Here is a 12,449-nt window from a genome sequence, read left to right as displayed (position 1 = left end):
ATTGCTATTGGTGACCATGGAAGTGTCTGTCAATATAGGTCTGCACCTGATTAGGACAGGTTATAATGTCTTTATCTGGAAAAGTGATAATACAAGTGGAATATGAATGTATGCCTTTTGAACACCAGCAATTAATTTTAACAAGGATCTGTTCTCTTTTAACTTGAAGAGATATTTTACATGTTTGGCAAGTATTGGAGAAGTGGTCTAGGGGATAAGGATTCTCATTTTCTATCAAAAGATCACAGGGGTTTAAAAGTATTGACAGATGAGCTTATATGTACATAACAACACAACATTTTTGTGAAATGTCATCCTGGACTAAGTTTAATGGCCTGTCCTAGTTTGTTTATAGAAGGACAAAATCGCTTTTTCACTATTGACTGTGCCAAGTTCTAAATGTTTTCTTAGGTAAGAAATTAAAGAGGTCTGTCCATATAGCTGCCTGGGTTCTTGAGAGATTCATGTTATGGACACTTATGTCAAGAGCATAACGTTTTATAATTTCTTTTACATGTTTATAAAAAATTAGAGCCATTTTTTTGCAACTCATTCACAATCATCATTTTTAAATTGTTATTGTTTTTTAGTTTTACTTTACCATTGAATTGCTATTAGCTGAGTTAAAAAAGTATAATGAATAATAAGCTTTGAAGTAACTTTTTGTACTGTTTAGGGCGGGTTCTGAACTATTGGAGGCTAGGAGAATTAAAGTGAAGCATTGCACTTCAGCTTTCCAGGTTCGGACATCCGTAGGGTTTCTTTTTGGCCTCTTAGTAAGCCTGGATCATTGTGATACAGACGAAACAGGGTCAATGGTTTGATTCCCCGTACAAGCTATACATAAGGACTGCGGGTTTCACTGATATATTGTGAGATCGGTTTATAAGCGTTTTGTATGCTGGTCCTGTTGAAGATAAAGCATAGGTGTTGTAGTGTTTCTGTTTGTGCGTTCTTGGTTTTGCGATAAATTAAACATTGATTCTTGAGCCATAATAAATATTTCCAATCATTTGGTTTTGTAAGCAATCATTGTTAATCGTGTGTAAATATTACTGATTTTATACTTAATTTTTGGGACAATGTTGTCCATGAATAGGGTTGTAGTTTAATTTAAGGTAGTGTGTCCGTGCTAGTTAGAGAAGAAACGAGCTAGTTGGGGAAGAAACAAGCTAGTTGGGGAAGAAACGTTACTTAAATAGCTAAGATTTGTCATGAATGTGTCTTTACCAGAGAAGGCATGAGTGAGCTGCAGAATAACCTACTTAATTAAACCAGTTAATGGCTACATGGATCTTTTGCCGTCATTTTTCATCATAAGCTTTCTAAATGATTCCATCAGAATCCGTCCGGCAATCCCATTGGAGGAGACATACGAAAAACTTGTCATGTCTGAAGTTCAAGTGCTGGTATTATTTAATGAAATTGATTAAAGACAGAGCTAAGACTTTTATATCCTTACTTTTCTTATCATGAGATGAGGATTTACCTTAGAGAATCAGGGTTTGGTTTGAAAAAGATATCTGCATTTCATTGATCCTTGAAATGAAAAATTGATCAACGATTTAATTGAATTTTTGATAACTAAAATACCAGTACTATCAAGCAGAGCATTGTTATAATGAGTTTTTTTTTGCGGACTTGGATATCGTTAAGATTTGTTGACAATATATAATATACTAGGTACTTCTTGACTGTGTTATCAAGTATTCCTATTTCAGAAAAAATCAAGATTAAATAATTATTGTAAAAAAAAGTAAGTAAAATAATTTTTTACATTAAAGGTCTTATTATTTTTTTTCAACACGAAACAGTTTAAAAATAAAACATTTTGGTTTTAAAATTTTAGAATACTGGAATTGAAAGCATTTAACAATTATTCTACCAATTTATAAAATAGAAGGCATCATTATAAATCAAGACCAAAAAATACAAGTTTTGGAATGCACTAAGATATTTGTATTGGAATGGCGAACATTAAATGCTCATCTTACCAGAGCATCTACCAGAGGTCCAATATTTACTGTTGTTTGACACAAAGAATGCATTCAATATGAGCCATAAGGTTTAATTACATATTTCCTTTTTGTGCTATGTATAGTAACATACTAATAAATATTAATGACTTGACAATGGGAATAAAACTCTGCTTATTGAAGTCTTTGCAAATGAAAATTTTCTCCAAATCTTTATGGTTCAGATTTGCCTGCTTAAGTATATTTGTATATGCTCCTGTGTGGTGATCAAAGCATTGTAGCAATATGGAGCTCCTGTTTGGTAAACATGCATCTATTCACGGATATATGATGGACAATATTTATTATTTATACATCTTATTGAAGCCTTCTGTTGGCTTAATCCCCTGGTGAACTTTTGAAAATCTACACAGAATATCTGCAATATTTGGTGGAAAAGTTTGGATTGCTTTGCTATTCTCTCCTGATTGTATATAACAGGTACTTTTGATTCACAAGGAACAGGATTATTGTGAGAACATCAGATGGTGCATCTTGCAGCTGGAAGTTCCAATCTGGATTCATTGCATTCCATGAGTTCATGTAAGAAATGGGAGTGTTTAGTCAGGAGCTGTTGATCACTTAATCAGAACAACTCACAACCTACATTAATGTGTCGAACTCTGCTGAATTTGTCTTGTTTATGGCTGCTACATGGTAACTACAATGTTGATGACTATTTGCAGTGAGAAGGTAAAGCCTGAGGTTGACATCAAGGTTCCTGAGTTGCCTAGCAACGTAGAGAAGGAGCGTTCTGGCCGTAAAGAGAAGGCCAAACACAAGCGACACCAGATAGAGGTGGAAGACGACCTAGTCAAGCCAGATATTGGCGTAAGTTCGCTCCTTTGTACTGAACTTTGAATTCTGTAACTATTATTACTGTATGTCATATTATTGCCAGTGTTTAAAAAAGCAGATGTTTAGTTTTTATATAAAAGATGAGGAATCTTTTAACATGATATTTCTTACCAATTTTTGAGAAGAAGCGTATCACTGGAACTTTAAAATGATTTACTTTTATTCTATACTTATAATGTTCATGTTTGCTATATATATTAATATTAAAATGATGCGTATGGTAATTGTCTTCATTATAATTTAGTAAAAATCTAACTTCAATAAATACAAGACCATTTGTTTGTGTATTTTCAGGAGATTCTAAATGACCAGATAAAATTGAGTCGGCCGGAATTTGACTGGTCAAATATGGATAACAACGGAGTTGACGACATCAAGGTTTTAACTCTTTATTTGCCTGTGCAAATTTGCATCTTTTAAAGAAAAGAAAAAACAGATATGTAGATAAATAAGGTAAAAGCAAATTATTAGCTCAAGCTTAATTTAGTTGTTCCAAGAATTTGTTGTAAATGGGAATAGTTGAACAGGGATTGGGGTCTAACTGGGATTTAATTATTTTCAGCGTCCACCACAGATCAAGTCGTGGATCCAGGGTCGACTGGCTCTATCACAGCAGTCAAGTCGCTTTGAGCTTCCCATGGACATGAAGCTTCTGGAAAGTAGGTGTAATAATAAAAATACCAACACTGGATGTGAAAAATATTTTTCTATGATTATTCTGACACTGGCAGTGAAAGATATTTCTCTATGACATACTCTGACACTGGCAGTAAAAGATATTTCTCTATGACATACTCTGACACAGGAAGTGAAAGATATTTCTCTATGACACTCTGACACAGGCAGTGAAAGATATTTCTCTATGACATACTCTGACACAGGCAGTGAAAGATATTTCTCTATGACATACTCTGACACTGGCATTGAAAGATTTTTCATTATGACATACTCTGCCACTGGAAGTGAAATATATTTCTCAATGACACACTCTGACACTGGCAGTGAAAGATATTTCTCTATGACACACTCTGACACTGGCAGTGAAAGATATTTCTCTATGACATACTCTGACACAGGCAGTGAAAGATATTTCTCTATGACATACTCTGACACAGGCAGTGAAAGATATTTCTCTATGACATACTCTGACACAGGCAGTGAAAGATATTTCTCTATGACATACTCTGACACAGGCAGTGAAAGATATTTCTCTATGACATACTCTGACACAGGCAGTGAAAGATATTTCATTATGACATACTCTGCTACTGGAAGTGAAAGATATTTCTCTATGACATACTCTGACACTGGCAGTGAAGATATTTCTCTATAACATACTCAGACACTGGCAGTGAAAGATTTTTCATTATGACATACTCTGCCACTAGAAGTGAAAGATATTTCTCTATGACATACCCTGACACTGACAGTAAAGATATTGCTCTATAAAATGATCTGACACTGGCAGTGAAAGATATTTCTCTATGACATACTCTGACACAGGCTGTTAAAGATATTTCTCTATGGCATACTCTGACACTGACAGTAAAGATATTGCTCTATGACATGATCTGACACTGGCAGTGAAAGATATTTCTCTATGACATACTCTGCCACTGGAAGTGAAAGCTATTCCTCTATGACATACTCCGACACTGTCAGTGAAATATATTCCTTTATGACACACTCTGACACTGGGAGTGAAAGATATTTCGCTATGACATACGCTGCCACTGGCAGTGAATTATATTTCTCTATGATATACTCTGACACTGGCAGTGAAAGATATTTCTCTATGACATACACTGACACTGGGAGTGAAATATATAGCTCTATGACATACTCTGACACTGGCAGTGAAATATATTTCGCTAGGACATATGCTGCCACTGCTAGTGAATTATATTTCTCTATGACATACTCTGACACTGGCAGTGAAATATATTCTTCTATGACATACTCTGCCACTGTAAGTGAAAGATATTTCTCTGTGACATTCTCTGACACTGGCAGTGAAAGATATTTCTCTCTGACATACTCTGACACTGGCAGTGAAATATATTTCTCTATGACATACTCTGCCATTTTAAGTGAAAGATATTTCTCTATGACATACTCTGACACAGGCAGTGAAAGACATTTCTCTATGACATACTCTGACACAGGCAGTGAAAGATATTTCTCTATGACATACTCTGACACTGGCAGTGAAATATGTTTCTCTATGACATACTCTGCCATTGTAAGTGAAAGATATTTCTCTATGACATACTCTGACACAGGCAGTGAAAGATATTTCTCTGACATACTCTGACACAGGCAGTGAAAGATATTTCTCTATGACATACTCTGACATTGGCAGTGAAATATATTTCTCTATGACATACTCTGCCATTGTAAGTGAAAGATATTTCTCTATGACATACTCTGACACAGGCAGTGAAAGATATTTCTGTATGACATACTCGGACACAGGCAGTGAAAGATATTTCTCTATGACATACTCTGACACTGGCAGTGAAAGATATTTCTCTATGACATACTTTGACACAGGCAGTGAAAGTCATTCCTCTATGACATACTCTGACACAGGCAGTGAAAGATATTTCTCTATGACATACTCTGACACAGGCAGTGGAAGATATTTCTCTATGACATACTCTGACACAGGCAGTGAAAGATATTTCTCTCTGACATACTCTGACACTGACAGTGAAAGACATTTCTCTATGACATACTCTGACACAGGCAGTGAAAGATATTTCTCTATGACTAACTCTGACACAGGCAGTGAAAGATATTTCTCTATGACATACTCTGACACAGGCAGTGAAAGATATTTCTCTATGACATACTCTGACACAGGAAGTGAAAGATATTTCTCTATGACATACTCTGACACAGGCAGTGAAAGATATTTCTCTATGACTAACTCTGACACAGGCAGTGAAAGATATTTCTCTATGACATACCCTATATATAAACATAGACATACTACTAGCTTTTATTAAAAAATAACTTGCTAATTATCTTGGTAAAGCTTTAAGACAGAACCAGGTTTTTTATAATTGATATATAGCATTGTAGGGTTTTAGGTATTGAAAAGTGCTGCAGAAAAGGATCAGGGTCCTAATAGTGAAAGGGACAGGATGCATTAGGTTAAAAGAGCACATTTTATCCAGCAGCAAATTATTACACTTTTGAAATAAATGTAAGAAATGTGTGTTATTGCTAAATGTTTTCTAAATATGTTGTTTTTATGTGTATTGATAATCACATACTGCAATTAAAACAAATCTTAAGAAATATTTGATTATTCTAAGCATTCAATTCTATGAAGGCAGAAAAGTGAAATTGCTGGTTTTCAATAGGGCAAAAGGATGCAACCAAAAAAGGCGGTACAGCACCCTTCCATAACTCTTCAGCTAAATCCCATTCTATTGATTAGAAGACATAAATGTCAAGAACAGCATAATCCTTGTCACCAGAGCCTAGTCCTTTATTCAGATTTATCCTCAAATCATGGTACTCCTCTAAGGCGAATCTTGAGTAAAGCAAAACTAGCCATCATTGCTGCCTTGACTGTAAGAATATAGTGGGTTGGTAATGTGGGTTGGTAATGTGGGTTGGAATATAGTGGGTTACAATATAGTGGGTTGTTAATGTGGGTTGCAATATAGTGAGTTGGTAATGTGGGTTGGAACAGTGGGTTGCAATATAGTGGGTGGTAATGTGGGTTGCAATGTAGTGGGTTGGTAATGTGGGTTGCAATATTAGGGGGTTGGTAATGTGGGTTGGAATAGTGGGTTGCAATATAGTGGGTTGGTAATGTGGGTTGCAATGTAATGGGTTGGTAATGTGGGTTGCAATATTAGGGGGTTGGTAATGTGGGTTGGAATATAGTGGGTTGGTAATGTGGGTTGCAATATAGTGGGTTGGTAATGTGGGTTGCAATATAGTGGGTTGGTAATGTGGGTTGCAATATAGTGGGTTGGTAATGTGGGTTGGAATATAGTGGGTTGGTAATGTGGGTTGCAATATAGTGGGTTGGTAATGTGGGTTGCAATATAGTGGGTTGGTAATGTGGGTTGCAATATAGTGGGTTGGTAATGTGGGTTGAAATATAGTGGGTTGGTAATGTGGTGGGTTGGTAATGTGGTTTGTAATATAGTGGGTTGGTAATGTGGGTTGCAATATAGCGGGTTGGTAATGTGGGTTGCAATATAGTGGGTTGGTAATGTGGGTTGCAATATAGTGGGTTGGTAATGTGGGTTGCAATATAGTGGGTTGGTAATGTGGGTTGCAATATAGTGGGTTGGTAATGTGGGTTGCAATTTAGTGGGTTGGTAATGTGGGTTGCAATATAGTGGGTTGGTAATGTGGGTTGCAATGTAGTTGGTTGGTAATGAGGGTTGCAATGTAGTGGGCTGGTAATGTGGGTTGCAATGTAGTGGGTTGGTAATGTGGGTTGGAATGTAGTGGGTTGGTAATGTGGGTTGCAATGTAGTGGGTTGGTAATGTGGGTTGCAATATAGTGGGTTGGTAATGTGGGTTGCAATATAGTGGGTTGGTAATGTGGGTTGCAATATAGTGGGTTGGTAATGTGGGTTGCAATGTAGTGGGTTGGTAATGTGGGTTGCAATATAGTGGGTTGGTAATGTGGGTTGCAATGTAATGGGTTGGTAATGTGGGTTGGAATATAGTGGGTTGGTAATGTGGGTTGCAATGTAGTGGGTTGGTAATGTGGGTTGCAATGTAATGGGTTGGTAATGTGGGTTGCAATATAGTGGGTTGGTAATGTGGGTTGGAATATAGTGGGTTGGTAATGTGGTTTGTAATATAGTGGGTTGGTAATGTGGGTTGCAATATAGTGGGTTGGTAATGTGGGTTGCAATATAGTGGGCTGGTAATGTGGGTTGCAATATAGTGGGTTGGTAATGTGGGTTGGAATATAGTGGGCTGGTAATGTGGGTTGCAATATAGTGGGTTGGTAATGTGGGTTGGTAAATAGTGGGTTGGTAATGTGGGTTTGGAATATAGTGGGTTGGTAATGCTTTGGATGTGTTTTCAGAGATGACTCCTCAGGAATATATCAAGAAACATTGCATCATCACCTCCAGGAGACAGAACCTCTACCAGAAAATATTCCTCAAGAACAAGGACAAAACACATACGATACTCATTAAGGTACTAGAGCTTCTTACACATGGAGGTTAGATGTGGGGTGAAGGGTTATTAAAGGGTTTACTGTATTGTTTAAAAAGTATACACATATGTAGTGTTTGTGAAGCAGATCATCAGCACCAATTGTGCCTGCAGGACACTGCTGTTTTAGTTCTAGCTGCTAGTGTGAAAAATAAAAGCTTCATATTTGAAAGCATTGTTCTTGTTCATAGGTGATACAACTTCAAACCACCTGGATATAAATATTCTTGAACCATATTTCAGATGTAGTTCCTTTGTTTTTTTCTCCTATAGCAGAATGATAACAAGTAAGCCTTAGCTGTTCTTTAACCAGCTTGTGGATAAATTACAACGTTATTTACTTATACCGCACACTAATTATTGAGTGTTGTAGATGTCATTACCGTGGACAACTTGAATGGAGAGATTGACTAGTCCTGTGATAACCGTGGACAACAAATGCACATAGACTTAAATATTCAATATATTCCTTTAATTAGCAAAGTAGATAATTATTGAGGGTGATTTTTATCCGATTTAAGCGTCATGTTAACTATAATTTCAAGGTGTTCAAGCCAGGAATTCACAGTCTTGACTCATTTTTCTTCAGAACATTATATACATCTTCAGAACATTATATACATCTTCAGAACATTATATACATCTTCAGAACATTACATACATCTTCAGAACATTATATACATCTTCAGAACATTATATACATCTTCAGAACATTATATACATCTTTTGGCCCCAATTTCTCGAAACTTCTTAAGTCCCTTATAACAGGATTAAGCTAAGCTTGCTATTTTTGTTGTTCTATAAACTGTGTTATATTAACTTCTTCAAGATTTTTTTAGAAATTATGTAGAAATAATCTGTATTATTATCAGAATAACCATTTTTCATTTATCAAAATCCATTTTCAGTATGCATTTTGGCTAATTGAAATAAGCGACTTAAGCCTGTTAAGCTTAAGAAGTTTCAAGAAATTAGGGCCAGAACATTATATACATCTTCAGAACATTATATACATCTTCAGAACATTATATACATCTTCAGAACATTATATACATCTTCAAAACATTATATACATCTTCAGAAATATCAATTATCATTTGATAAAAACTATGACCACTGTTTGTGTGTTACAGGACATTGACAGGTCTCTGAAGGATGTACTGGTCAACACGATCACATCCGAGCAGATCTCGGACATCCTCCATACCCTGGACATTGACGAAAACACAAAAATTGACTTCAAACTCTTCTGCGGCATGGCCGCATACGCAGAGAGGGTCCTCTACCCGAAATTTGTGTAAGTAGAGTGCTTAATTCATATTTCTGTTGTAAATTTCAAATCACAGGTAAAATATATAAGGGGAAAAATTAGAATGTTATTACAATACATGGAATTATACCCTTTCTGCTCATTGCTGTTTGAAATCTATATTGTCCACATTCAGTCTACAAGCACATCTACTTTAGAGTTGTTTTGGTACGTACTAGCACTCATACATGAGTATTTCAAAATAAAATTGCAATTATACCGTAGTTTCATATCATTAAATCCATAAAAGTTCTCTTTAATATGTATGCTGCAGAAATGCATTACAGTTTTCATGCGTGTATTTTAGCACAGTGGACTATCTGAAAAAGTTGATAGAACTTGAAGTAGCTTTTGGTTTGTTAGGGTGAGTCTGTGTTGAACCAGTGGGCTTTCTATGTGAACATGTTGCTGAAGTATGTGCTGTTGCTGTTGTGTTCATAGTGTTTTAGCTTCAGGATGCAATTGTTGGATACTAAGTAAAAAAAAAGTTGGAAACTGTTTTTAAGGATATGTTATGTCAATGTCATCTTGTGTTGCTAACAGCATAACTTACTTTGTTGTGAATATTTTGTTGTGATTTGTTTCTGTAATGGCCGAGTGCTAACATTAGGGTGATTTTGTATTACTATTAGGTATGAGAAATTCAAAGCTAAATCAATACTTAAATTATTAAAGATGCGGTGTACCATACATTTCTGATACCGTTTCTAGAAAATTATATTTGCACACAACTTGGAGTAAGAACAATGTACAATTACTTTAGAATTTGAAATAAGTGTGTTCATTGGCTTGTTGTCACAGCTAATTTATAGTCATCTTTCAATCCTCTGTTGCAGTGAACTTGAATAAAATTGCTGGACTTCCATAGAATTGGTTATAAATTAAACTAGACTTGGAAGTTATGCCAGCATACCCAGCTACCCATAATAGGTGAATCCATGTTACATGTGTTATATTGCAGGACGGATGACACCCACGATATGCCGGAGTACCAGAGGGAAAAGATCGAGTGTGCTGATTTCGGCGCACTTGACTGGAAAATACACGGCGTCAAAGTACCCCCCAAAATGCTTGAGGTGCTCCGAGAGATCTGCTAACACTAAAGTCACATGTCAGGGGGGAGGGTAACTTAGTAGGACTAGTTGTATGAACTCGGCGGTCACATGTCAGGGGGGGGGGGGATTAACTAGATAGGACTTGTTGTATGAACTCAAAAGTCAAGTGTTTGGGGAAATAGATAGGACTAGTTGAATGAGCTTGGAAGTCACATGATTGGGAGGGGTGGGGTCACTAGGATGAATTGTATGAAGCAGATGTCATGTTTCTAAGCATTATTAGTGCAGTAGTTCACAGGATACAGATGTACATACAAGACAATTTGTCCTGGGATTCAACATTGCAGTGCTTGATTGAATTCCCAATAGGCTTATCTGTGAGCTGTGGGAGTGGCTCCATGCCAGATGAAAGCCTACTTGAAAGAAAGAAATGGAAAGTGTGATTAATTGTCAGAATTTGAAGACTTATGAGAAACACTGTCAGAAAGGACTGGCGCCATAATGTGGTTTGTAGTATGTTTCATCTTCTATGCAATTTCTCGGAGATTACTTTATGCAGAAACCTTTGATGATGTTGTTGTTGTTTTTGTTGTTGTTGTTGCTTGTGTTTTCAGCAATTATGTTACTTGTGTTTGTTCCTAATCACATAAATGTTCTCATGGCGGAGGCCGGTGAATCAGGGTGAGACACTAACAATGCTGATCAGGCATCTAGATCAGTGGTCACGATGAAATCCATTTTCAACAGTAGAATGTATATTATAACCAAGAACATGTAGTACAAGTCATTAGCTCAGCTTCATACGCTATTTCCTCTCAAGTCTGAAATCCTGCTGCCTTACTTGAGTTGTAGACCTAGGACATTATGGCTTGGTTAGTGAAAAATTATCCCAGATTTTTTTCCAAGTTGTTTTTATGTCTGTGAGCACAGTTATCATCAGCATTGTTTTAAACTATGGTAAAAACAATTTTATAATTTCTTAAGCATGGCAGAACTCAGAAACATGCCTTATAATTATGTTGTTGAACAAATACAAATCTCAGTATTTATTATTGGTAATTCTTACTACTGTAGAATTTTCCAACTATACATCAATATCAATATGTACTTTATAAACTTTTCATTACAGATTAAAACAAATGTGCAGACAAATGTGCAGATGTTTACTTTTCTTTGTATTATGAATATGTGCATTTTCTATATTCTATTTTAGTCATAGATTTACTTGTGATATTTTATCTTTGTGATATTTATGAAATTTGGTCATATTTTTATAATAAAACTTCCTTCAGCCATTAGTTGTTACTGATTTGATTAAATTTTATTCATTGTTTTGCTCCATTTGCACCACAATGCCTTAGAAATTCACGACCTTGCAATATCTGTATCAGGTCAGCCTTGATTATAAGTGTACAGTCAGTTTTAAATTATTCCACAAAATAAAAGAATCCAATTTATTTTAAAGTTTATTTATGTAAAAGACTTCCATGCTGCAATCAACTCGCACTATCACAGGAGAGAAGTGTACACCGGAACACTGTCTTGACCCAATATGTCATTTATAAGCTCAACTACTCAAAGAATAAGGTCGGCTATACTAATCGCCCCGGTGTCGGCAGCCGCATCCGGTTATTGTTTTAGTGCAAGTTGGCATTTTCATTTATAACTTATAACAATACAGTGCAATTCACTTCAAACTTCACACATTTGTTCAGGACCATCACACCATTAGGTTCCATAACTCCACATCATCATAAACACATATTATGGCCCCTGATTTACTCTGGAACTTAGGTTTAAGTTTTATGGCATATTATGTCAGGTTCAAGATATAGGGCAAGTTGGGATTTTCACTATTAACTCCTATACCCTTCATTCAATTCACTTGATACTTCACACAATTGTTGACAACTGACGTATCATACAATAAGGTTACATAACTCCATGTTATCCTGAATACAAATTATGACCCTTGATCAACTAAAAATGTTTGCTTAAAGTTTTAGG

General features: G+C 35.9%; 1 protein-coding gene across 15 annotated transcripts in view; it reads left to right on the top strand.

The window, feature by feature from the left end:
* Positions 1 to 11,729, top strand: part of LOC128231412 (uncharacterized) — a 50,242-nt gene extending 38,513 nt beyond the window's left edge. For 14 of the 15 annotated variants that reach the window (XM_052944209.1, XM_052944216.1, XM_052944208.1 and 11 more), the window contains 6 exons: positions 2,702 to 2,846; positions 3,168 to 3,251; positions 3,436 to 3,532; positions 7,945 to 8,060; positions 9,212 to 9,375; positions 10,349 to 11,729. In XM_052944209.1, the coding sequence (XP_052800169.1) occupies positions 2,702 to 2,846; positions 3,168 to 3,251; positions 3,436 to 3,532; positions 7,945 to 8,060; positions 9,212 to 9,375; positions 10,349 to 10,484 (742 nt within the window). In that variant the 3' untranslated portion in view covers positions 10,485 to 11,729. The other variant, XM_052944217.1, reaches the window with a different exon arrangement.
* Positions 11,730 to 12,449: the final 720 nt, after the last annotated feature.

This window comes from Mya arenaria, chromosome 4 (assembly GCF_026914265.1).
Source record: "Mya arenaria isolate MELC-2E11 chromosome 4, ASM2691426v1".
In the NCBI taxonomy this organism is placed as follows: Eukaryota; Metazoa; Mollusca; class Bivalvia; order Myida; family Myidae; genus Mya; species Mya arenaria.
This window is presented reverse-complemented; position numbering and strand designations above follow the sequence as displayed.